This window comes from Apis florea, unplaced genomic scaffold, assembly GCF_048593485.1.
Source record: "Apis florea isolate Af1SG1 unplaced genomic scaffold, ASM4859348v1 contig_3747_pilon, whole genome shotgun sequence".
Lineage (NCBI taxonomy): Eukaryota > Metazoa > Arthropoda > Insecta > Hymenoptera > Apidae > Apis > Apis florea.
Genome location: NW_028256832.1, coordinates 1 through 23,193, shown reverse-complemented (window position 1 = coordinate 23,193; position 23,193 = coordinate 1). Strand labels below are relative to the sequence as shown.

The 23,193-nt window shown below is 32.9% G+C and overlaps 2 protein-coding genes and 3 long non-coding RNA genes across 7 annotated transcripts in view; 4 read left to right on the top strand and 1 right to left on the bottom strand.

The window, feature by feature from the left end:
- Nucleotides 1–3,533, top strand: part of LOC100871431 (uncharacterized) — a 100,705-nt gene extending 97,172 nt beyond the window's left edge. For both annotated transcript variants that reach the window (XM_086914841.1, XM_086914842.1), the window contains 3 exons: nt 105–667; nt 2,647–2,767; nt 3,010–3,533. In XM_086914841.1, coding sequence (XP_086770967.1) covers nt 105–667; nt 2,647–2,767; nt 3,010–3,046 — 721 coding nt within the window. In that variant the 3' untranslated portion in view covers nt 3,047–3,533. The remainder of the gene's footprint in view (nt 1–104; nt 668–2,646; nt 2,768–3,009) is intronic.
- A 59-nt stretch (nt 3,534–3,592) lies between these two features.
- LOC100871550 (uncharacterized) lies at nt 3,593–16,358 on the bottom strand. 2 transcript variants are annotated; one of them, XM_012492327.3, is made up of 4 exons: nt 16,201–16,358; nt 7,726–9,663; nt 4,328–4,526; nt 3,593–3,779 (listed from the first exon to the last, which is right to left on the bottom strand). In XM_012492327.3, exons 1-4 carry the CDS (start codon nt 16,316–16,318, stop codon nt 3,731–3,733), a joined length of 2,304 nt encoding a protein of 767 aa, XP_012347781.1. In that variant the 5' UTR covers nt 16,319–16,358; the 3' UTR covers nt 3,593–3,730. The 2 variants fall into 2 exon arrangements, with proteins under 2 accessions (XP_012347781.1, XP_012347782.1); XM_012492328.3 differs by lacking the exon at nt 16,201–16,358 and adding an exon at nt 10,966–11,117.
- On the top strand, nt 9,581–13,729 carry LOC147656495 (uncharacterized). The gene is made up of 3 exons (XR_015294326.1): nt 9,581–9,671; nt 11,112–11,346; nt 13,501–13,729. It is a non-coding gene; the product is annotated as an uncharacterized LOC147656495 (long non-coding RNA).
- LOC116415129 (uncharacterized) lies at nt 14,301–16,367 on the top strand. Its single transcript, XR_004225695.2, has 2 exons — nt 14,301–15,045; nt 15,124–16,367. It is a non-coding gene; the product is annotated as an uncharacterized LOC116415129 (long non-coding RNA).
- Nucleotides 16,368–17,188: 821 nt separating this feature from the next.
- On the top strand, nt 17,189–18,764 carry LOC147656494 (uncharacterized). Its single transcript, XR_015294325.1, has 2 exons — nt 17,189–17,339; nt 18,211–18,764. It is a non-coding gene; the product is annotated as an uncharacterized LOC147656494 (long non-coding RNA).
- The last annotated feature ends 4,429 nt before the right edge of the window (nt 18,765–23,193 follow it).

Below are 23,193 nucleotides of genomic sequence, written 5' to 3'. Positions count from 1 at the left end.
TCTAGTATGTAGAAACATGTAGGGTGTAAAGAATATTTTTATCATTAACTTTACGACACGGTCTCTTGATAAATCATTGAAGGTAAAATACAATTTGAATGCAGAGACGGAAGACTAAGGTTGGGCGACGAGATCGTGGAGGTGGAAGGCAAGGAGTTGAGGACATTGGAGAGCCTCGAGGAGGTCCAAGAGTTTCTGAGATCCTTCACAGGCAACAAGATACGTTTGATGACCGCGTATGAAGAGACTGTACCACAAGTGTACGTAAGCCCGCCGACCTTACCCGGGGAGTACGAGTACCTGGAAAACGCAAAGAACCTTTCCAATCTGTCGTTGATCGACAGCGAAACGAAGCAAACAGTAGAATCGGAGGAATCGGGCAAATCCGTCGCGGACGAAGGAGTCCAATCCTCGAAAAGGCCAGACTTTTTACCGCTCTCCTGCGTGTCCAAGGAACGAAAAGGCGGCGAGAGTAATTTGGAATCGGCCACTGAGCCGCAACATTATTTGACGAGGCATATCGCCAAATTTGAGAAAGGCTACGGCAAGCCTAGCCTTGGTTTCAGCGTCGTGGGTGGTAGGGACAGCCCTCGTGGTGAGATGGGCATCTTCGTGAGAAGGGTTTTTCCTGGTGGCCAGGCTGATGTCTCCAAGTCATTGTTTCAAGGTAGGATAAATCTTATTAATCAGTTTTATTGTTTGATTATAATAAATAAACTGATATAATCAGTTTTATCTACATTCATCCTTATTTATATCGGTGCGAATGAAGAGAGGATTAAACAGAGTGAAAAGTATTATTAATTCCTTCAAAAATCATTCGATATTCAAACGCATATGTACATAGCAAGACAGTTAACCACTTATCTTTTCAAGGATCTGTCTCGAGCTCCTCTATTCCTTTTACGGTGTTAGCCTCGCAGCTGTGTAATCTCTCACGTTACCATTCCTACGTTAACGTGACGCAATCGATCGTGGATTCCTGGGGCTTGGATCGCGCAAGGATCTCGTTCCATCGACATAGTTCGCTATTTCAGGATCACGGCGTGGATCGATGCGTCACGTACTTGCTCGTTCCTCGTGCATTCACGCCATGGACGCGTCGAACACATCTCGAATCTTTAATCCAAAGCCTGACGTCGCCGCGTGCATTTCTAAACAGAGTTCGATCGTCTCTCTTTCCCTCGCTTCCTCCCTCCCCTCTTGTGTCTCTCTCCCCTCCGTCCCTCCCCTTTCTTTTCCTTTTTCATTCTTTTCATTTTTGCCACTCTTTCTTTTCCCGCCTTTTGTAACAGCACGCCACTGGACTTGGCTCGGCCTCGTCAGCTTTGTCAACGGGATCTTTTCTCTCGTTCTCCACATTGGCAAAGGAAGCTCGCAAGCTAAATGGAACTCGCGATTATGCTCGTTTTGCGGAGAAAACGGGGGGGGGGGGGGGAAGGATGAACGAATTTGATGGATCGATTGGAAAGTTTGAATTAGGAGATTTTAATTTAACACTCGAGACTTTAGATTTGTTTGTTTTTCTTTGGAAAGAGGTTGAGAGTGATTTTGTAAATAATTAGTCAAAGCAGTTTGTTTCGAATCTGACAATTATATTTGCTGCTATTTGTAATTTCGATTTCAATCATTCATACGTGGCGCTATTTAAATTATTATTTAAATCCCTTTCTAAAATATTTTAATATATCTTACACAAATAAAAAGATACCAGAAAGAAAATATTTCGATTAGAAAGAAAGAAAAAATGACAGGTATAGATATCGCTCGATACAAGTGTTTTTTTTCTTTTTTTTTCAACGAAGAAAAAAAGAAGGGTTCGATCAAGGTGGATACGACAGTTTCCTCGGGGAAGAAAAGCCGCGATGTTGACGTCGAATCGAATTTCGCGCACACGCGTGTCGTCCCTGTCTTCTACGCGATTTTTGCGATGGCTCCCGACGCGGTAGGCGGCAACACGTCCTGTAGGCAGGTTTCACGCAACGCGTTTCGAGTTTCAACCGATCCTGACACTTTTTACGAGCACGCGAACGTCCGTGGTTTCCTCGTGCCACTGCACCCTGCCGCATGCTTGCATAACGGGCCGCTGGCCGTTTCGGTTGCATAAGTACAGGATCGATGCATCTCCGCCTGCTGCCAAAAGGCTAAGCCCCCCGTTCGAGCTGCTCCAAAATTGGAAACGTTCGAAATTCGAGTCGAACGAGATTTGTTTCTTGGATTCTCGAATTATGATTGATGAATATACAGGGTGTTGACGGTATTCGCAGGATGTATCGTTTAAAATCGATTCTAAAGATTGAAATAAATGCAAAAGTTGATGTACAGAAATTATATTTATTGATATTTTTAAAGTATATGTATGATTAATGAAATAGCATAATCTTGAATAGAAATTTGTTTAATTTGTTTGAATATTTTGAATATCTTTGATGTATTTTTGCATATTAAGCGTTTTTTCTACATTTTTCTATCTTTGAATTCTTCGTAAATGTATATTGATACTCTACTTGTAAATTATAAATAATAGAAAATCGATAATTTATATATAAATTTTTGTTAATAAAGCATTTTTTAATTAATTCGATTCTTCAATTCTTCGCAAATATATTAATTTAACTTAATACAATATTTGAACTTTTGTTGCAGGTGACGAAATTTTAAGTTTAAATGGAAAAGTGTTGCGTGGTTATACTCATCAAGAAGTAATCGAATTGTTCAAGGCAGTAAGGGAAGGTCCTGTCGAGTTAGAAATCACAAGGAGACACAGGTATTAAACATTTTTCGATACAATTTATAAATAAATTAATTTTTATCGTTAGTTATTAAATAGAAATAGAATATCCTCCGTATAAAATATTGTAATTTTACGTTAATAATCTTGGATCTTTAGCACATAAATAATAAATATAAAAAATCATGGACATCATTTAATGTCTCTCTATATAATCGTCACAAGATCATCGTTACAAAATTAATTATTCTATGAGAGACATTTTGCGTGTGTTACAGGTATCTAAAAAGTACGCAAAAATCCGCGCCATGCTGAGAAGGAGGCAACGTGGACGAATCTGCCCACCGGAAGTGCTCTTTCGAATCGATTTTAAGCGACTTAACGTTCGCTGCATACGAAGTTTTAGGATTCTAGTCTATCAGAACGAATCTTTGATCTTTGATGTTTCTTTCAATTAATTTATTCAACACGGTGTCGTAATTGCGTAATGATTAAGTTTATTATCAAATGGTTATTATTATTATTATTATTATTATTGATCATTATTGACTATTATTATTATATTATTTTTATTATTATATTATATTATTATCATGACTATAAGATTTTATACAGGTACATTGAAACGGCGTGAATTTATTGTATGTAATTTCTTTTATTATTATTATTATTATTTTTATTATTATTATTACTATTACTATTATTACTATTACTATTACTATTATTATTATTATTATTATTATTATTATTATTATTATTATTATTATTATTATAGAGGACAATAAAGAGGTCGTAATTTTAAGGTGCTTGAGGAATCTGTTGTTTGCGAAACAAAATGATGTGCAGCGATCAACAACGTAATTTTTCGATAGTTATTAAATAGTAGTTTTATTTCAAGAGATTTTACAAATTTACAATATGTACAGGTCCCGAGTTCATTTTTACAGCGGTCACGGGAGTATTTTCTTCGTTTTTACAATCTTCTTATACAGATTTTTTTCACGCATCGACGAGTAGAAGGTCTGCGCACGACTTAGCCTTTGTCGTCCTGAAAAAAAGTGTAAAGAATTATTTAAAATCCCATTTTTATTTTGAAAGTTTAATATTTTATATAATTAAGTGATTAATACGTGCGTTTCGTATTGATTATGTAAAAGTTTGGATTCAATTATTAAAATACTATTGAAATAAGTATTGAATAAGTATTAAAACGATATAATATTACATCAGATAAATATTCATATTTTTGGAATATTTATCTACGATATATTTGAAAATATATAAGAAAAATAAAATCAGAAGATAAAATTTTTTAAGCAAAGATTCAATTTTCCTTTAATTAAATTTTTCTCGAAAACATAGTGTTTGAAAAAATTTTTATACATAAATCTATTTCAAATATTTTACTCTTTAAAATTGAAAAATTAATATGACTAATCCTACTATTTTTACGTAATCAGTACGAGAATATCTAATATACAATTTTATAATACACATTTCTTTTAATTCAATTTTCTTTTTTCTTCTTCTTTTTTTTAATATATCTAATGTTAAGTTGTAAAACTATATGCAACAGGACAACACTGCCGTACTCACTGTAGTTCCTTATTTTTAACGCGTCTACAAAGGTGCAAAGCAACCGGTCCAGTTTTGATATTACGGAAAAGCTGAACGGCCTTTCTATGGGTCAAGTCGTGACAGACATGGCCATTCACTGCCAAAATCTCGTCACCTGCTCGCAAACGGCCATCTTCTGCGGCTTGCCCCCCTGGCAATACCGATTTTATAAAGATACCTGTAACAAACATAATTATGTAGAATAATAATATAGTATTACGGATTAGAGAAAGGAAACTAAGCAACGATTAATCGAAATGAATTCGATAAAGGAATATTATTGAAGTGATAATTATTAATTATTTACTCGCAGACAATTTATTAACATACAACAAATTGAATAGTGTTAATAAATAAACTTTATAGACAAGCTCTGACAATGTAGTGTTTAACGTAACAATTTGTAATTTGTAGAAAAAATTTTTATAACGATTAAAATTTAGAATTCTAGAATTTAGAAGATTCAGATTTTGCTTTGTATCATTATGAGAATCTAATGAATTGAATTGAACGTTTTGCGAGGAAAATTGTTCTTTGAATGAGTTTTATTTTAAAAATTAATTTGTATATTTTTGTTTTAGCGACGATAGTGACAAAATATGTATTTTTAAACAGGATAAATATTATTATTTTCTTTTATTTGAAGAATTTTTGCATTCTTATCTATTAGCACGAAAAAATAAATTTTAAAAATCTGAATTCTTTTTCTAAATTAATTGATAATTGAAAAATTTAAGTGGACAATTCTATGATTCTAATTTATTGATATTTTTAAAAGAATGTATTTTAAGAAAGAAATATTCCTAATGAAAATGAATAAAATCATTGTAATATCGACTTAACCAACTAATTCGTCATTCGTTCAAAATTAATTTTTTTAAATCGTTGTCTCTTCGCGCCAATCCGTATCTACATGATCTCCATCTCTTATACAAATTTAATTCTTTACAATATATTATCGTGTATGAATTAAGTTCATTCATACTTTCAACTATATTAAAATCTATTCCTAATTTCACGTAGAAATTAAATCAACGAATTACCGCGAATCATCTTAACAATTTAAATATAACTAATTTTGTCTTTTCGTATTTTCCTTCATATTCAACTCATTTCAGCATAAATAATACCACAATTTAAAATATTAATATCCAAGCAATCAATTCCTCGCATATCAATTTCCCCTCTTTCTCTTTCTCTCTCTCTCTCCAAAAAAATATATACATTACAGAAACTAAACCAAACACTTCCAAACCCTCGATCCAAAACTTTTCTCGACTCTAAACTAGCTGGAACGATTTCACAGCGATCCTCTTCATCGTTCAAGAGGCGAACTACCATCCACGCACATACCTCCCCCTACCCCTTCATTTTACACGAATGTAAAACAACTCGAAGCTCGCGCCGATACTCCAGATGCGTGCTTACGAAACGCAAGTTCCACGCTCTTCCCCGGATCGTGGCGTAACGAGCGCGTAAAACTCGAGACCGCTTGTATACACGCGGAGGCAATTTATTCGACAAGAGGCGGCGTGCGTCGGTCGAAGCGAGCTTGTAAACGTTGTGCCGGGAAATCGACGTCGGTGTTTCTAAGCTATTTCTGCTTGGGTCGGCCATCAAACGTGCGCGTCCTCGAGAGCACGAAGAGCAATTTACGGTTCGCGAAAAATAGAAAGCGAGCATACATCTTTGGAAAATCGGTAATTCGATATCTTTGTTTGGTCAGGTTATTTGGAAATCATTTTTTGGAGTGAGATTAGATTTAGGGTGAGGGGTTGAAGGGATTTAGATTATCGATAATTTTAATTATAAATATTATATACTGATTGAGAGATTGTGTTGTACGAATGAATTTTTATTGTTTATATTAATATTAATATAGGTATTTTTTATATTTTATATAAAAGTTGTGGAAGTATTGAATTTTAAGAGTTATTTAATTTGTATAAGTGATTTTATTTTGTATTTCTCTTCAATGTAAAATATATAACAATTTAAATTTAGATATTTAACGAAGTATTAAATATATGTGTTTTTTGCAAGTTTTGCAGAGATTTAAAAGTATTTTGTTAAAGTATATAATATTCAGAATAATATATATATATATAAAAGTGAGGGAGAAATTTTGAAATTTTTGCAAGTTATTATAATATTCTATCGTGTTAAAAGTTTAAACAAGTTGAAATGCGATGATATAAACGATATAAATAATGTTAAGGTTTATAATATTTATAATATTTATAAAGTTATTTTGTTTTGGATATTTTGATATTGAAATGTTGAAGAAGATGAGAAATATTGTTTATGATATATTGAATATGTTTAATCGTTAAGATACTTGTGTTAATTCCAGGTGAGTTGCCAGAATTGAAATGTTTAACACTAGATTAATATTTAAGTGTTTATATTGTTATTTATTGTTCTAGTTTATGTAGAATAATTTTAAAACTTTAAAAAAGATTTTTGTCAGAATGAAATGTTAATGGATGTTAAAGTTTAGGAAATTTTTGATACATTTAATCGATTAGAAATTTGAGATAGATTTCTAGAAATATTGTATTAGCATTTTTAAAATAGTTATTTAACAATAATAATATTATATAGCTTTAAACATTTTTAATATAGTTACATAATTTGAGATTAAATATAAATTGAATAACATGTAATTATTAGTAAAGTATAGTATCGCTTTGATCTTGTTAAAAATTTAAATCTTTTCAAAGAAATTATTGTAAAGCAAATTTAATTATTTATCGTTTTAATATTAAATTAAATTTAAATTAGCTTAAATATTAGAATATACGTGTAATATATATTATTTTCGAATTAATTAAATAATTAATTCATTTAATAATATAAGATACGCTATAATAGTATTAAACAACGAATATTAACGACGTTGCCTTGCATAATAGATAATAGTTGTTAAACATTTTTACCGCATTTAAATTAAGATAGCACGTTGATGAAAACTAGCTTTAAAATTAATATTATATTAGTCTTTAATATTAGCATGGATTTAACTTTAACATATTAGTACCAAATTTATACAATTAATTAATTATTTATCCCCCAAAATAGTTACTGTTAATCTTATATAACAAACAATACATAGCATAGATTGAAGGTAGAAAACAATGTAAACATTCTTTTATAGATGAAACAAATATGTGAAACGCACAAATGGAAACATAACAGAAAATACAATTATAATTATCCACATTATTTAAAAAAAAAAAAAAAAAAAACAGTAGAAATTTTTTGTAGATGTGAAACGTTTTCATTTCATTTCCCTTTCATTATTATATAAATTTTCATTTCTCACCACACACGTAAATCTTAATAACAAATATTATTATAGAAAATGAATTACTCACCGATGCTTCCCTTAGGACTGTCGCTTCCACCCACGATAGTGAATCCCAACGATTTCTTTCCAGGACCCTTCTGAAACACGACGGTGAGGAACGTCGAGACGGTGTTCCTAGGCCTCCTTGGCAGCGTGCAAAAATTCGAAACATTTTGAGAGCTCGTACCGTTCTCCACGACAGCCTTGTCCGAAGAACCAGACCTGTTACACTCGTTCTTCCTGTCCCGATGATGCTTCGTCTGATGTTTTCTGAAGTGTGTACCAGGTGAATTCTCGACGATGACACCGTGGCCATTCTCCATATGAACGTTCTCGTAGTCAACGCTGCTCTCTGTCAGCTTCTTAGGGGACTGGTCTACAGCAGAGTACCTGGAGACGACGATGTCCACGTCGCCAGGTCCATTTCCGCTTCCAAGAATCTTCCTAGCCTCGGCCATGCTCAGTCCTCGTAGCCTCTTCCCATTAACTATCAAAATTTCGTCGCCTATCCTCAAAGTACCTTCTTTATCGGCCAACCCATTAGGCACTACATGAGCCACCAGATAACCGGGACTGGATTCCGCTGTTTTCGCGATGAAGATGCCCAAACATTGATCCGAACTCTCTCTGGGAAGCTTCACGACCATCGTCTCCGTGGTGTAAGATCTGTTCCTGATAACAGAAAGCCTAGAGCTTTGATAGTTCTCCGGCCCTAAACAATCTTTGCTGTTCAATCTCTCGATCACGTTCTTCTCTTCGGACAATTTCGAGCTGTCACGATCCTGTCGATCTATCAGTTCGCTGTTCGCAGCCTGACAGATCTGACTCGAGGAATCTTCAAGAGCACTAAACCTGGACACGTCTTTCCTGCAACCTCTGCCCTCGTTCCTTCCACAATAGACGTCCAAACTGGAGAACATCTTCGCTGTTCTTTCGACGTCCACGATGGAGGAGGAAGGCTTCCTCGGTGGTAACTGAGGTGGTGAATTCAGGGACGAATCATTGAGCGTGGTTAACAATCCAGAAGCGCTGCTGCTGCACCTGTCGTCGAGCAAAGAGCTGGTGGCAGAGTCATTGTCCAGGATGCCGGAATCGTTGTCATCCTGATCCTGTTCCTCGTAAAGAGGATTCGTTCTGAGCTCCTCGAGACCGGGCAAAGTGCCGTACGAGAAACTCCTCAGTCTTCTTCTTTCCTTGTCCTTGCCCTCCTTCTTGTAGATCTTGGCTATTAACTTACTGGTGGAACTTTTCAGATACCTGTCCTGCATTGCTCGAAACTTGGCTGCCAAACAGCTCGATGGTGTTATGCTATCAAATTGGGAGCCATCTTTGAATGTTGCATCCTCGGTGCTGGTAGAACCTTCTAGAACATGATCCATGGATCGTCTCGGTGCCTGATGATCTTGAACAAACTCTCTGCTCTTCCGCCACCTGCGATTCTGTTGAATGACGCTTTCCTCGATTATGTCATGGGACAAAGTTGTCATCTTCTGGCCAACGGATGGTCGAAGACCCAAGAACGAGGAGCGATCCTCTTGCTGCTTTCGATGAGGTAATCTGCTCTGCGATTTCGACCTCCTTTTCCTCTTTGCCTGAGTTTTCTCCTCCTCGATGATCTCTTTCAAATCTGATTCACAGACCGATCTACGAAATTCGTTTCTGGTCAGGCCATGCTGGTTCAATTCGCACATGGAACGGAATTGCAGCTTCTCCGGGTCTTCGTCTTCCTCTTGATCCTCGTCGTCCGAATCTCGATCCTTGAAGAAGCTCAACCTGGTATTTTTCACGCGGTCCAGCAAAGGGTTCCGTTTCTCGCAGACTCTCCGCCTCTCTTTCTGGATTCTTTTCTTGTTCTTCTTGGTGGGACTCCGCTCGGTGGTCACCTGCGACGTCTGCACGTTGTAGCAGTTCCGCTCCGACTCGGAGCTCGACGACTTCCGGCGAGCCCATCGTACCGGAGACAAGTCTGTGAAGGTACGAAATATGATTTAATACACATTTTCCTTAAAATTGGTACGAATTTTTTTAAAAGTATTATTTTTATTAGATAAGAATTATTTTGAATAATAAAAATTACAAAAAATTGAAGTAAGGAATTAAATTATTAAAAATTTAATCAAGATTAAAAATGAATATATAAACATTTAGAGTTAAAAGTTTGTTTGTTTGTATTTTTATTTTTATTTTATATGACAGTAGCGCATGACAGGTAGTTTTTAAAAACAATAGTGATACTGGAAAAAAATTAATGACTTGTAAATTTAATTTTAATTTTAATTATATTGTGAGAGAAGTAATTGTGTAGTTGTAAATTACAAAGTAAATAGATTATATTATAAATAGATTTTTTTTATTTCAAAAGCTTTGTCAAGGTAAAGAATTGAGAATTCTTTGCACATCTCTTTGCTATATTCATAATGCCCATTGAAATGTTTGTCAATGCTATTTACACCTCTATTTCATCACTACTAGACTGTCTTTCCTTTGAAACTTCTGATTTTAAGACTTTGCACAATGAATGTAAAACGAATATTTGTGACTGACACATCAAATGAATAATTAGACATAACATGACACGTTTACTGAATGACTGGAAGACTGTAAAAATAATTAATCATAATTTTGTATTGAATCTATTTGAACATTTCAACATTCAATATTCAATAGAAACCTATTTTATTTGAGATTTACATACAGCAGTTTTTTAAATGTTCTATTATACATAAAATTTCAGTTAAAAGTAATAAAATATTATGATAGGATAAAATTGATTTTTGAGAATTGTTTTGTTTCTTTTCAAGTAATAATTTAATTCAAATAATAATATATAAGAGAAAGACTGATACATAAATACATAAATAAATCGTGTATTTAATTTCAATTTGTTACTACTAATAAATTTATATTCTGATGTAGCATCAATCGATAATTATTCTTCAATCATCACGTTCAATGTTTCAAATTTATAGCGACAAACTGTTCAAAAAACATCGTAATATTTCACAAAATCATCGTCAAGAATTACAATCCACCATTATCACTGATAACAAAAATCACTTTTAATCACGTTCAATAAATCACTACCTTTTAAAAAAGAAAACCAGTTATAATTACAAAAAAAATTCGCTTTCAACAATACGTTTAATTATAATTTAACGCAAATCACAAATTTGAAAGATCGATAAACGTCGATGATGACGAAAAAAAAAAAAATGTTCACTAAAATCGAAAATTCGAATTCTAATCAAACACAATTAACGCGAATTACATTTTAAAAATTGATGGATATCGACCATTGTCTTCGAGTCGTTCGCGTACAACGTTCTGTCGTACCAAACGTTGTTAGTCATCCTTCCAAGGAAACGATCGACGAATGCGAAACGCGTGTGTACAAGTCGAAACTTCGTTTAACAGTGACAGCCGCGACGAAAATGATCGCCTTCCTCGAACCGTGACGGTATACGAGTTTGAGCGGAGAGGCTCAAGACGGAATCGTGCAGGATGCGTGGAAGACAGGACATCCCGTATGAGCAATTCACGCGAGCGCTTTGCTCTCGAGTGATAGTAAAAAAATAGTCGCACGAAACGGAGGAAACTGGGAGTGGAATTAGAGAGAATCGGAAGTGGCGTTCTGTGCGAATGTTTCCAGGTAATAATAATTTAGAATAATCGAATTTGGAATTTGAGAGAATAATAAAATTCAAAATTTCGCATGTTTTAAAAGATTTGTGTATCGAAGTTGATTAAAATTGAATATAATTGGATATAATTGGGTAAGAATTATCTATTAGAATATTATTTCAATATTATCTCCTAAAAAGATAGGTTATCGCTTCATAGATTAATTATCACGTCATATTTCATAAAGTTTTGCAATTTATCTTCGATATAAATATTCGTATTATTTCCTGGAAGATAAGTTATAACTTCACAGATTTATTATTATTATTATGTACATTTCGCAAAGTGTTTTGTAAGTTTCATTTTACAATGTTTCTTCGATAATTTATATTTTACTATTTCTTAAAAGGTGATTTATCAGTTTGTTATTATACAGAATTTCAATTTAAGAGATAATAGAGGAAGTAACGTTTTAATAAAATCATGGCGCGTCATTCTTTCCTTTTATGCCAGTTGGTCGTGTTACATTTACCGCAAAATTGATCCCTACTTTCTTTAGTTGTGAAACGTTTTCTTCAATCCCCTTCGGAACGATCCAAAGGTCTATTTGCCGTGCAATTCTTAGCTCGACTCTCTATCATTATCGTCGATACTCGAGGAATATAGATATCGCGTGTAACACATTTCCTGCAATTCGCTAAATCTATTCTGACATTTCTAACGGCAAAAATTTCGATCATTTTATAGTGCAATTATTTTATAAGTTTAACTTGTAAAATTTTGCGAAATATAACAATAATTAATATTGCGAAGCGGTAAGTTGTTTTTTAGAAAATGATAATATATGAAAATTATTGAAGATAACGTGTGATGATTCCTAACATTTTATGATAATGTTAATTGCTTTATTGTAAGTATTTAACAGAATTTTATTTTGACGTGTAAAAAATTTAAAGAAGATATTAATGGAAATGAGGAAAAGTATGATATTCTTTAATTAAATAGGGAAAAGTAGTACAAATACATTTTTTAAAGATAAATACGGGAAAAATGTATAACATGCATATTTATCTGAAGCATCTTTTATTTATAAATATACGTGTAATACTTAATGTTTATTTGTGCAGATGCAATATAATTAAAATCTCATATTCATTTCTTTACTTTTTCTCACATTTTTCATATTTATGAAAACACACCTTTTATAATTCTTTCTTCATGTAATAAATTATATTTAACGAAAAAAATTATGAAGATATTCGAAACACAGAAATTTGGTTATTTTATCAATAATATTTAGAATTGCCGTAGTTCTACATTACAAAAAAATATTAAATTATTTTGATGAAACATAATTATAAAAACGAAGCTACTTAAATAGATATAGAGAATAAGAGATACAAAGATTAAAGAAATAACCATAACAATCTTCCGTGAAGATATTTCAGTTTCACGATACTTTGTACAAAAGTAAATAAGGATCAAAGAAACACGCCTCTTCGAATTTTATATTGCACAACTGAAGAGTGTAACTTGATGCCGCAGAATTTTTCCAACCTTTCCCTCAAACAGTGATTTAAATAATTCGCAATTTTCCCGCCCGCAAACGACGCACCATTGCGAAATCTTTAACCACCGGTCGTTTTTGCCGTGAAGAAACCCGTTAATGTCCACGTAACGTTGCAAACTTGATGTTGGCCACTAATGCCAACTACCTTTTCGTCCAGAATGCGAGCTGACTTCGCGAAATGCAACTGTTTCGTTTCTTAGATCGAAAGAAAAAGTTTACGTGTACGTAGAAATTCTTGCTGCGACACCAAATAAAGAAAACGAAATATTCTGATTACAAAACGTAATTAGAGATACACGTGTAAAAATTCATTCGTTTCAAATCCTCTATACTTGAATATCTTTTAAATAAAACAAACTCGTGCGCGAATCAATTTTCTTTTTGATATTTTTATTTTACCAACAAGGAATGATTACAATTCATTTGTGTTAAATTTTAATACTTTGCTTATCTAGGTAATTTTGTATTATTGTAAAATAAATTTTATTTCGTATGAAATATACTTATTTAATGTTTGATTTTTATTAACGACTTGAATTATTATCGTCATAACATAAGATGAATACAATCGTGTATTACACGTTTTAATTTTATCTTTCTATTTTCTTTCAGCCGGATTAAAACTGACGTCATTAATTCAGTTCCACGATTAAAAAAATTAGAACGATTTATGAAATATCTATAAAAATAGTGACAGATTCACATATATATCGTGCTAAAAACCACAATGATGCTATCTCAGTGTTCATAGAGCGACTAACACTGCGGTTTCCTGTGAGGGTATTCTTTCGTCGGCTATGTAAATATTCACTGAGATTACACACACAGTTTTACCCAAAGGGACGTATCTGCTAATCCAATTATTATTTTATGATATCGTCATATCACCGATTGCATTGATAACGCGAAATTATATTTCAGAATTCGTTAAACATTACGTGATTCTGTGCGAATAATGTTTGTTTGAAGAATTCAATAAATTGATTGGCAAACAGAAAATATTAAAATATTTGAAATTTCTGATGTGTAATTTTACGATGGGCTGGAACGAGACGAGGTAAAAAATAGATGTTACACAGGAATTCTTGCGGAAATGAAATAAATGATCAAAGATTTGCAAAACATGTTTTCGTACGGTTGAAATCCTAAGAATTGTGAAATCGATTCTCAAAATTATTACGAATTTTTAAATTTATATGCGATGAATCACATACAATATTTTGCTTCATCGTGTAAATAGTTTTAATTGAAACGTCAGATATTTGCGTTTACAGAGATAATATTGGAATGCAGCTTGTTTGCATATCGTTGGTTTTGTCTGGGAAGAAAAAAACTGATGAGAAATTTTTGAAGAAAAAATGGAATAATTTAAACAATAATTCGAAACGAATTGAACAAAACAGGAAACGTATCACGATATATGCAAAATTGAAGTAAAGACGTGATACAGCAAATTTTTATATAACAAAACAATATTATCTGGAATTTAATAGTAAAAATAAATGTCATTGATATAGTAAAAATAAAATATCATTATTCTCTGTCAGATGAATTCCATATTCATGGCAATAATAAATTTTAAATTATCTCTTCTATTCTAGATAAAATCAATCTTATCTACTTGTTATATCAAGTTAAACATAAACTATAAATGAAATATTTATACATATATTAAAAATTAATATATAATATTAACTTATTATAATATAATTGTCGATAACTAAAGTTTCAAGTAATTTCAAGTAGCCAACAGCTTCGAAAGAATCGTACAATACAATCAGCATACTGTTACTCTTCTCACATATTTTAACAAAGTATCGGCTTATTAAGCGTATTAACATGTTTTCCAATACGTGCAACACGCGTTTAACACGTGTTGCTGGGTTCATCATGACGAACGAGGTAAATCTCTCCTGTTTCGTGGCCTAACGTAGGCTGGGTTCGAATAAAAAGAGACTCTCACGAAGCTAACGAGGCTATGCAAAGTTTCTTCACTTTCGAAAGAGGCTTTAATGAAACGACGCACGAAAAACGGGCATCGACTCGGAGAAACTTTTGCGTTTTCGAAAAGAACCGACTCGAAACGCGGAGATTATTAATCCATTAAGGATGGAGTGGTGAAATATTTACGCGTGTAATTATTCATCATTTATCAAGGTGTGTATACATAAATATGAATACTGTTAAATAAATTTTTTATTTAAGTAATTGATGACCTGATTTCTTTATTTCTAGGATGATTCTAATGCATTCGAATGTGAATAAATATTAATTGTATTAATCGACGATACGTAAATATTCATAAGATAAGATAGAGGCATAGAAAACATTTCCATGATTTAATGAAATTTTGTAACATTGTTGATTGAAAGATGAAATACCAAACCAAAAATTCTTGGAATTATGATATAAGCCTCGATACTTTCGAGATTGAAAGAGAAAAAAATTTCTTCTTATTAATTGTTTATTCCAATAGAATTATATTTTGTGAAAAAGATATATTGTATCAAAATTTCTAGATCTATTTTTTTTAATGAAAACAAAATGACGGAGATGATACGAATTTTCGCAGGAACAAGCATATGTGAAACAATGCGACTTTTTTCTTTTCTTTTTTTTTTTTTTTGCACGAGTATTTGTGGATGCAATCTCGAGTAATAATCACGCCCAAGATGAAATCTCGATGGTACAGACATAATCTGCGTCCAATCTGCCAATACTGTTAGCTAATAACACGACATTAGTCGGTGAATATTGCAGCAACGTCGAAAGGAGATGGTATAAATTCCAAATGAGTAATTTCGAGGCGTATTGGCGTTTTAGCCAATTCATTGGAATCGAATTGAATCATCGAAGGAATGTAAAAACATAATTTGAATCGTGTGTTGAATATAATTGTACAAACGTAATTTAAGGATCTAATTAGAAACATTTCGCGTGAAAATCTCGTGGTTGAGGATATCCTGTTTATTGGGCAACAATATTATTTTCATGCGAATATTGTTTGGATAGAGAATACTTGTTGAAATTGTATCTTAAGACTCGATTACAAGAAATTACAAATTACATGATATTGAATCTTGGCATTCCTTAATCTATTTCATCTTTAATTTTAGAATTTTGAATGTACTTGAAGTTTATATTCGATAAATGTATACCAGTGCCAGTATGTATGCATGGGTTGAAAGTTACATTCGATTTCAAGATGGCTAATTAACGTTAGAATGATCGTAATTTGGATTATGAAAGTTCACGTTGCATCCTGGTGTAAGCAGTGAGATAATTGTATCGGTGTTTTCTCACGATTCTTACCTCTGTACTGAGACGCGGCATGAAAGTGGTAAGATGCTCCGTCAAGGTCTTCGTCAGCTTGAAGAGGACTTAGGCTCAAAAGTTTTGGCGCCTCGGCGTGGCCACGAAACCAACGCATTTCTGGAATAGCATTAATAATAATGATAATTAAACCTCTCATATATAAATATTTTTATCGAATGGAGCAAAATTATTCTTATTTCTTCTATTGCCTTTATCCAATACGTTAATTATATTGCATATATATATATATGTATATTGCAGAATATCGAAAGATTGCAAAGTAACGATCGATCGGCATAATAATAATTTATAAATGTGAAACGGGTTACACTTGCGGTGAATGGATTTCGCGTGAACGAATGGCGACAGTTTCCGCCGTGTTCGCTGAACCGAGGCCCTTCCTTTCTATCTCGCGATTGCACTTGTTATTGATACTGAATATTGTGTAAAAAAAAAAAGGAAAAAAAAAAAAAAAGGCTTGATGAACGAGCAGCCTTGGCAAAGAATGGAGGATGTGATAAATTACGAGGCTATCGTTGTATCGACTCATTGCTACGTTTGATTCAAAGTGCGTCGATCACATCGACGACGTAGATTACACGTAGATATTTCGAAAAAATCATACATTTGAAAAATTCACGTTTCTTTCTTTTTTATTTTGATCTATTGAATTATTCATTGACTAAGATTCATCGATATACAGGTAAGAGGTAATAAAAAAAGAAGAGGATTAATTAAATTAATTATTTAAAACAATTAAATAATTCTTTATTGTAATAATATAAAATTTGTACAAATAAATCACATTCTCATTTATTGTTCACGTTAATTTATGAAATTATATGACGTGTATTTACTACATATTATATAATTTTTTATTATATAACAGTTCAATTATATTTTCAATATTTCGTATCATTGGTTAAAAGTAATCATTTTTCTTGTATCAATCAAAAATTAATTAATAATTTCAATTTCTTTCCAGTCTCTTACTTTACAGGAATTTAACAAGTATCGATTACGTGATCGACAAATTGTATCCCTGCAAACCAGTGCCTCTTCTTGCGGGCATTAAAGTCTCCAACACTGTGGCGCTAGCATCGTTCGCTCCTTCTAAAGTAACATTACATTTCAAGGTAATTAATTAACATTACTGCAATTTTTCCACTACTACTCACAATAGATCTATTGAAAAAAAAAAATTAATTGAAAATCAGATCAAACTAAATGTAGTTTTACGTAATCTATCACAATTTATACTACCGTAATATCCTACAAATCTATTTCAAAAGAGTTCAATCCAGAAGAAATTAATCTCTCGGAAAGGAAAAAAGAGAAAAAGAAAGAAAAAAAAAAATAGCAAACATCTCGAAGAAATTTGCTTCGTGTACTACTTACATAAGTACCGTTGCATAGCAACTGTCGATGACGAAGCTGTCCTCTTCCCTCTGGCAGGAATACATCGTTCGATCTATCGTGATTCTTTGTCAGACGGGATCCTCACGGAGGCGTTACCGTTCATCTGTTCCTCGTAGAGACCATAATTTAGCCACCTTGTACACTCGTCGAAACGAACCGGGGAACATAATAGCTTCTACGATAACGGTCCACGTGGAATCCTTCGTGGCGAATCTTAATTTTTCCGCGCGATAGACGCCTCGATGCGTAACGAGGGATTTCGAGCGCGATTATCTTGTCACCGATTGAAAACGAATTATTACGGAACTGTCTTACATTCGTTATCGATTGAATCGTCTCGTTTTTAGATATAGAAATATCGTTGGTGCGAGATAAAAATTCAATACGGTTTTCATGCGGTAAGAAAAATATATGCATTCGATCGAGTTGCATTTCGAAGAAGTGCATATTGATAATTAAGAAATATGCTATATAATATATGTTAATTGTTCTTCTGTCCGAGTGTAGATATTCCACTATTTCTATATACTTTTTGTTTCGAAACGAAACAACCCAAATTTTAATTGCCTGTCCTCTCAATTTCTCCAGATTTCCCGGCGAGCATGGAAATTTTGCGACGCGTATAATAATCCTGTTTCCACGAGGCGGCCGCATAACGAGATGATTAATACCGCGAAATCGAGTTATGCAAGGTGTTAATGCATCGATTATGTAGCCACCGAGGGAACCGTGGGAGAAAGAGACGAGGGGACGAGAGAGGCGACTTTCTCCGATGCAAATATGTGTGCCGTCTCCACGATGCTTCTTCACGTCTCAGCTTTTCACTTTTCATTCAGGCGACTGATGCCTATCAAAGAAGATGATCAAGATCGAGGATCAAGGGTTGGCCTCCCGTCGACAGGAAGTTCACGGTCAAGTGAACTCGACTCGAGAGTGCATGCTTTGTGACACTTGGTCGGTTTAGCGATCATCTACTCAGAAAAGTATGCGGAGGAGCGACAATCGTTGTAGTTAAAAACTGGAATCGTATTTTATTTCGAGTTTCTTGTATTGTTTCGACAGTTACGATTTTATGATATGCCGTATGTATACAAAGATATTCTTTTTTGAAAATATAAATTCCTTCGTGACGTTATGATATACTCAACCTGTCATACGAATCCCATCGAAATTTGAAATCGACTAATGCATTTTCTTAGAATTTCCAAGAATATCAGAAGAATATAGAATTTCTTAGTCGATTTCGAATTAATATAAATTAAAATAGCAGGGAATTTCGATGATTCTAAACTTTGGCACATAGTTTACGTGTGTTTTAACGTTGAATGAATTGCATGGTTAGATAGAAAAATAGTTTTTCTTTTTTTTTTTTTTTTTTTTTTTTTTAGAATTATGTGGAACGCGAATTTTACGCTCCAATTCGTGGTTTCAATTCTACAAAGCGAAGAGACTTAAGTAGGTGCAGGTTTTACGTCTGGTTAAAGGAATCAAGGAGATTTTGTCTCGTTCTCATTTATTATTGATGGTCGAGCCTGGTCACGGGTAGATGATTCGAGGAACGATTGGAAAGTTAGAGAGAAGAACAATTTGCGATACAATTGTGTTTGAAAAATGATATAGAAACAGGTAGATTTTAATTATTCGATTACGGTCCGAAAAGAAACGAAGGAACTTTGTAATCTTTTTAAATCGCAAGAATATCTCCTTTTCTGTCTTGAGCAATCGACAATTGAAAAAAAGTAAATTATTAAGAAGAAGGACCAAACATTAATGTAATCATTTTAGTTTAATCGAACTTAAACAAAAATTATTCTATCTTCCATCCTCAACTTCGAAATTCCACCATCTTTCACTATTCAAATTTGTCACTCAATCCAAAAATTTCAACAATTTCAACAAGATGATTCAAAAAAAAACCACTCGTCCACTAATCTTGCCCACGAATAAGCGCACAAACAAGCCACTTATGCACGCGCCTGACGATAAATCCCACGTCACGGACCGCGAGTCGTTAAGGGTTTGAAGAATCTGGAAGCTCCAGTTACCCGTTCGCAGATTTATCGTTCCACTTTCGTGGCTGCCGATTCGTTTCAGCCTCCGGCGTTAAACGTCCCTTCGACGTTCCAGATTGTAAATCTTCGTTGCATCCGTTATCGAGAATCGGTAATACCAGCAGCCATTTAGCCACAGATTTCGCGATATTCGCGTGGTTAAACTTTGCCAATATGATGAGCCAAGCGATGATTGGCCGATTATACTCGACCTTTGGGGGGGAGACTTTAATTTTGCACCATTTTTATTTCTGGAACGTGTTTGTACGCGTGCGTTATACGCGCGTTGTTGTGTGAGTTTAAGATATTGGACGAGCATGATTTGCAATTCAATGGATGAAAGATGTGTAAGGTCGAGTGGAGCGGTGAAGGATTCGTTTATTTCTTCTTCTTCTTCTTCTATTATTTCGCTAATTTTTTATTGCTTCGTTTCGCGTGTAAATTTAGCTTTAGTTTTAATTTTAGTTTCCTTTTTATATATATATGTTATATAAGATAAGATTCTAATTTTTTAGAATAATATTGTATGGAATTCGTTAGATTGGGTTGTTAGTTTATATAACTAATGATGTTTTTTTATTACTTTTGAAAAGTAATAATCAGAATTATGCAAGCGAGAGTTTCCCGGCAATCTTTGAATAGATGTCACATCCGTGTTACGTGTGCATCATGGAATAAATATTTATCACACACACGTTCACTCGGGTAGAGATATTGGAATACGATTGATAATGTTAAAAACGCAATGATAAAAAATATTATATCATTTTCTTTTTTTATTGTATAACACATGGTTATATATATATATAGCGTGATATTTCTATCAGATCTGAAGGGGAATTTTCGTTATACAGGGACAGGATAAATGTATGATACGGATGAGTCAAACGTGAAATCAATTTCACGATAATTTTCAACCGCGAAGCATTCTCTGTTGCAAAAACGCGAAATAGACAAGCTTGTCATAATGGAAGTGTGGTATACACGTATCTAAAACGCTCGAATCCATTAAGTAATTTATTCGTCGCGCTTTCACTGATCTTCCAAGTAATAAAATAAGGGAGATGGCGCGTAGGCAAGGATCGAACGGAAATAAAGTGTAACTGAAACGCGAAAAAAAATTGGAATCACTTTCTCAACGAGGCAAATTATCTCAGGGATTTTAAAACGATTGCGCAATTATTAAATATAAACTCGATGTATTGCTGTATCGTTTTTCCTGTTCTTATCTATTTGAATTACGTTGTGTTAATTATACGACCCTTGGATAAATTTAATTTGAGAAATTTTACGATTGCATTCAAAATTATAGTATTTTCACTGTTGTACTTTTTTAAACTTGTAACATTTTTCTGAATGTTGCACGTTCAACAAAATTGAAGAAATATTCAGTTGGAATATTTGGAAATTAGAAATCTTTTAAACTAAACCATTTAATAATTTATTTAACACACAATTCAAATATATCTTTTCAGAAAAAGGTTTAAAGGTTTAAATTTTTTAATATTTAAATTATAATAATAATTCTTATATGAGAAATGTAATTCAAATACCAAACTATGAATAAAAAGTATAGATTACTTATATTAATTCTATATCATAAAAGAACAAGATTATAATTTAATTTTTTATCAAGTATCGTATTACTTAAGAATGAAAAGAATTCGTCGATCGCTCTACATTCAAATTGAATCTCATTTTCACAATTGTTTCGACCTGATCGCAACGAGATCGGAGTCAAACGGTCTCTGAGTCATCGATAAACGTGGTCGATGAAAGTAGAAAGTATCCAAAGGGATCTGGGGGTGGTAGTATCGATCTGAAAGACTTTCCTCGGGCTAAGTGAATCGTACTACCGGGTAATTGGCCTCGATCTATCGATCTTACGATCGACTGGAACAACTAGAACTGCATTTTTATTAACCAGGTGTTTCGTGGACTTGTAACGCCAAGCGTTTTTCCTCTCCTTTCAAGAACGAATCGTTTGAGTAAGCGATATATAATTGCATTCTAAGAAATAGTTTTTGATAGGTAAGATTGATAGACTGATAGAAAATATTGGATGGAATCTTGCAAAATTTCAAATTTTGTTCAGAAAAATATTTTACGTGACATTTGTGTAGATTTTTTAGTAGATTAAGATATATTTGATTGGAAATTGTAATAATTGTAACGATACATTTTTATATGTAAAATGGGAGTTTGTGGAAAAGAATTTTGAACGAAAACTTTCTCCAAACTTTCATCGATTAGTGTGCACGATACGATCTATTTTTATTCTATTTCTTTCTGTCACAAGCATAAACTATTGTAAAACCTTCAATAAATCACAATTATGGAAACGATTGAACGATTCTCTTAATTATACTTCCTTATATTGTTCGAGATTGGTCATTATTTAGAGACAATCGACAAACTAAATTACACTTTTATACGTCGTAATTTAGCCGACGGCTATGTCTAACACATGTATCCATGGTTCCAAAGTGACCCACTTACTTTGCTACAGCATTCGTTGCACACACAATCGTTGGCACGAGATATAATTCGAGGTATATACGTTCGTGCGTCGCACAAGTTGCGTACAACTCGATTCTTTTGGGACGATCGTCTCGGGAATGTTGATCGTAAACTACTTTCACACCGAGAAGAATTCAACCGGCAATGGTTGCAGCCGGAAATTTGCAGTTGGAGGTTACAATGTATTTGCACGATCGATGTTATGAAGCATACGTAAGTATATAACATCTATATATATTGATTTGTCTTACAAAATATATCGTTTGAAATATATCATTAGTTTTTGGAAATATTCAACTGTGGCAAAGTTGAAACATTTTTTAATATTAAAATAAGCTAAATAATTCAGATATAAAGTTATATAAGACATTATATTCATAAATTATGGAAAAATAATAAAAAAAATTATAAAAAAAATTACTAAATATATAAAGATAATAAAATAATACAAAAAGATAGCAATCATATAGAAGTAACTTAAAAATTAAAAAAAAAAATATTCAAAAAAGAGATACAAAAATCCAAAAAATGATAACTACAATAGATAAGTATTCAAAAAGTAAGTATCTTAGAATTAAGTAAATTGTCAAAAAACGATTAAAAATAAAAAAAAAGAAACTAGCAGCTAATACAGGTAAGTATGCAAATGGTAAGTATTTAAGGGGTAAGTACATAAAAGACCACAAAAATTTATATTTCTCAAAATACTACAAAAATTATGATCACCTACAAAATTATATTCTCATAATATAAAATCATAAAAATGACAAAAAATTACATTTGCCTAAGAAATTCCAAGAATTTGACGTTGTTTCTAAAACGATAAAAATTCTTGGAAAAACATCTCGAGAGACCTCCTACTATATTATGCGATTCTAATAAAAAATCGAAATTTGGCGAAAAGTTTCGATCTACTGTTCGAACACTTGGAAACTTCCAAGAATTTGACGTCAGTTCCAAGAACCTTAAAATTCCAAGAATTTTAGATAAACCGAGAACT

Coding starts and splice junctions, on each gene's coding strand:
- LOC100871550 (XM_012492327.3), bottom strand. CDS start 16,318: ATGCGTTGGTTTCGTGGCCACGCCGAGGCGCCAAAACTTTTGAGCCTA. Junction 4,527..7,725: donor CAGTCCTAAGGGAAGCATCG/GTGAGTAATTCA, acceptor TGTTTGTTACAG/GTATCTTTATAAAATCGGTA. Junction 3,780..4,327: donor GTTAAAAATAAGGAACTACA/GTGAGTACGGCA, acceptor ACTTTTTTTCAG/GACGACAAAGGCTAAGTCGT.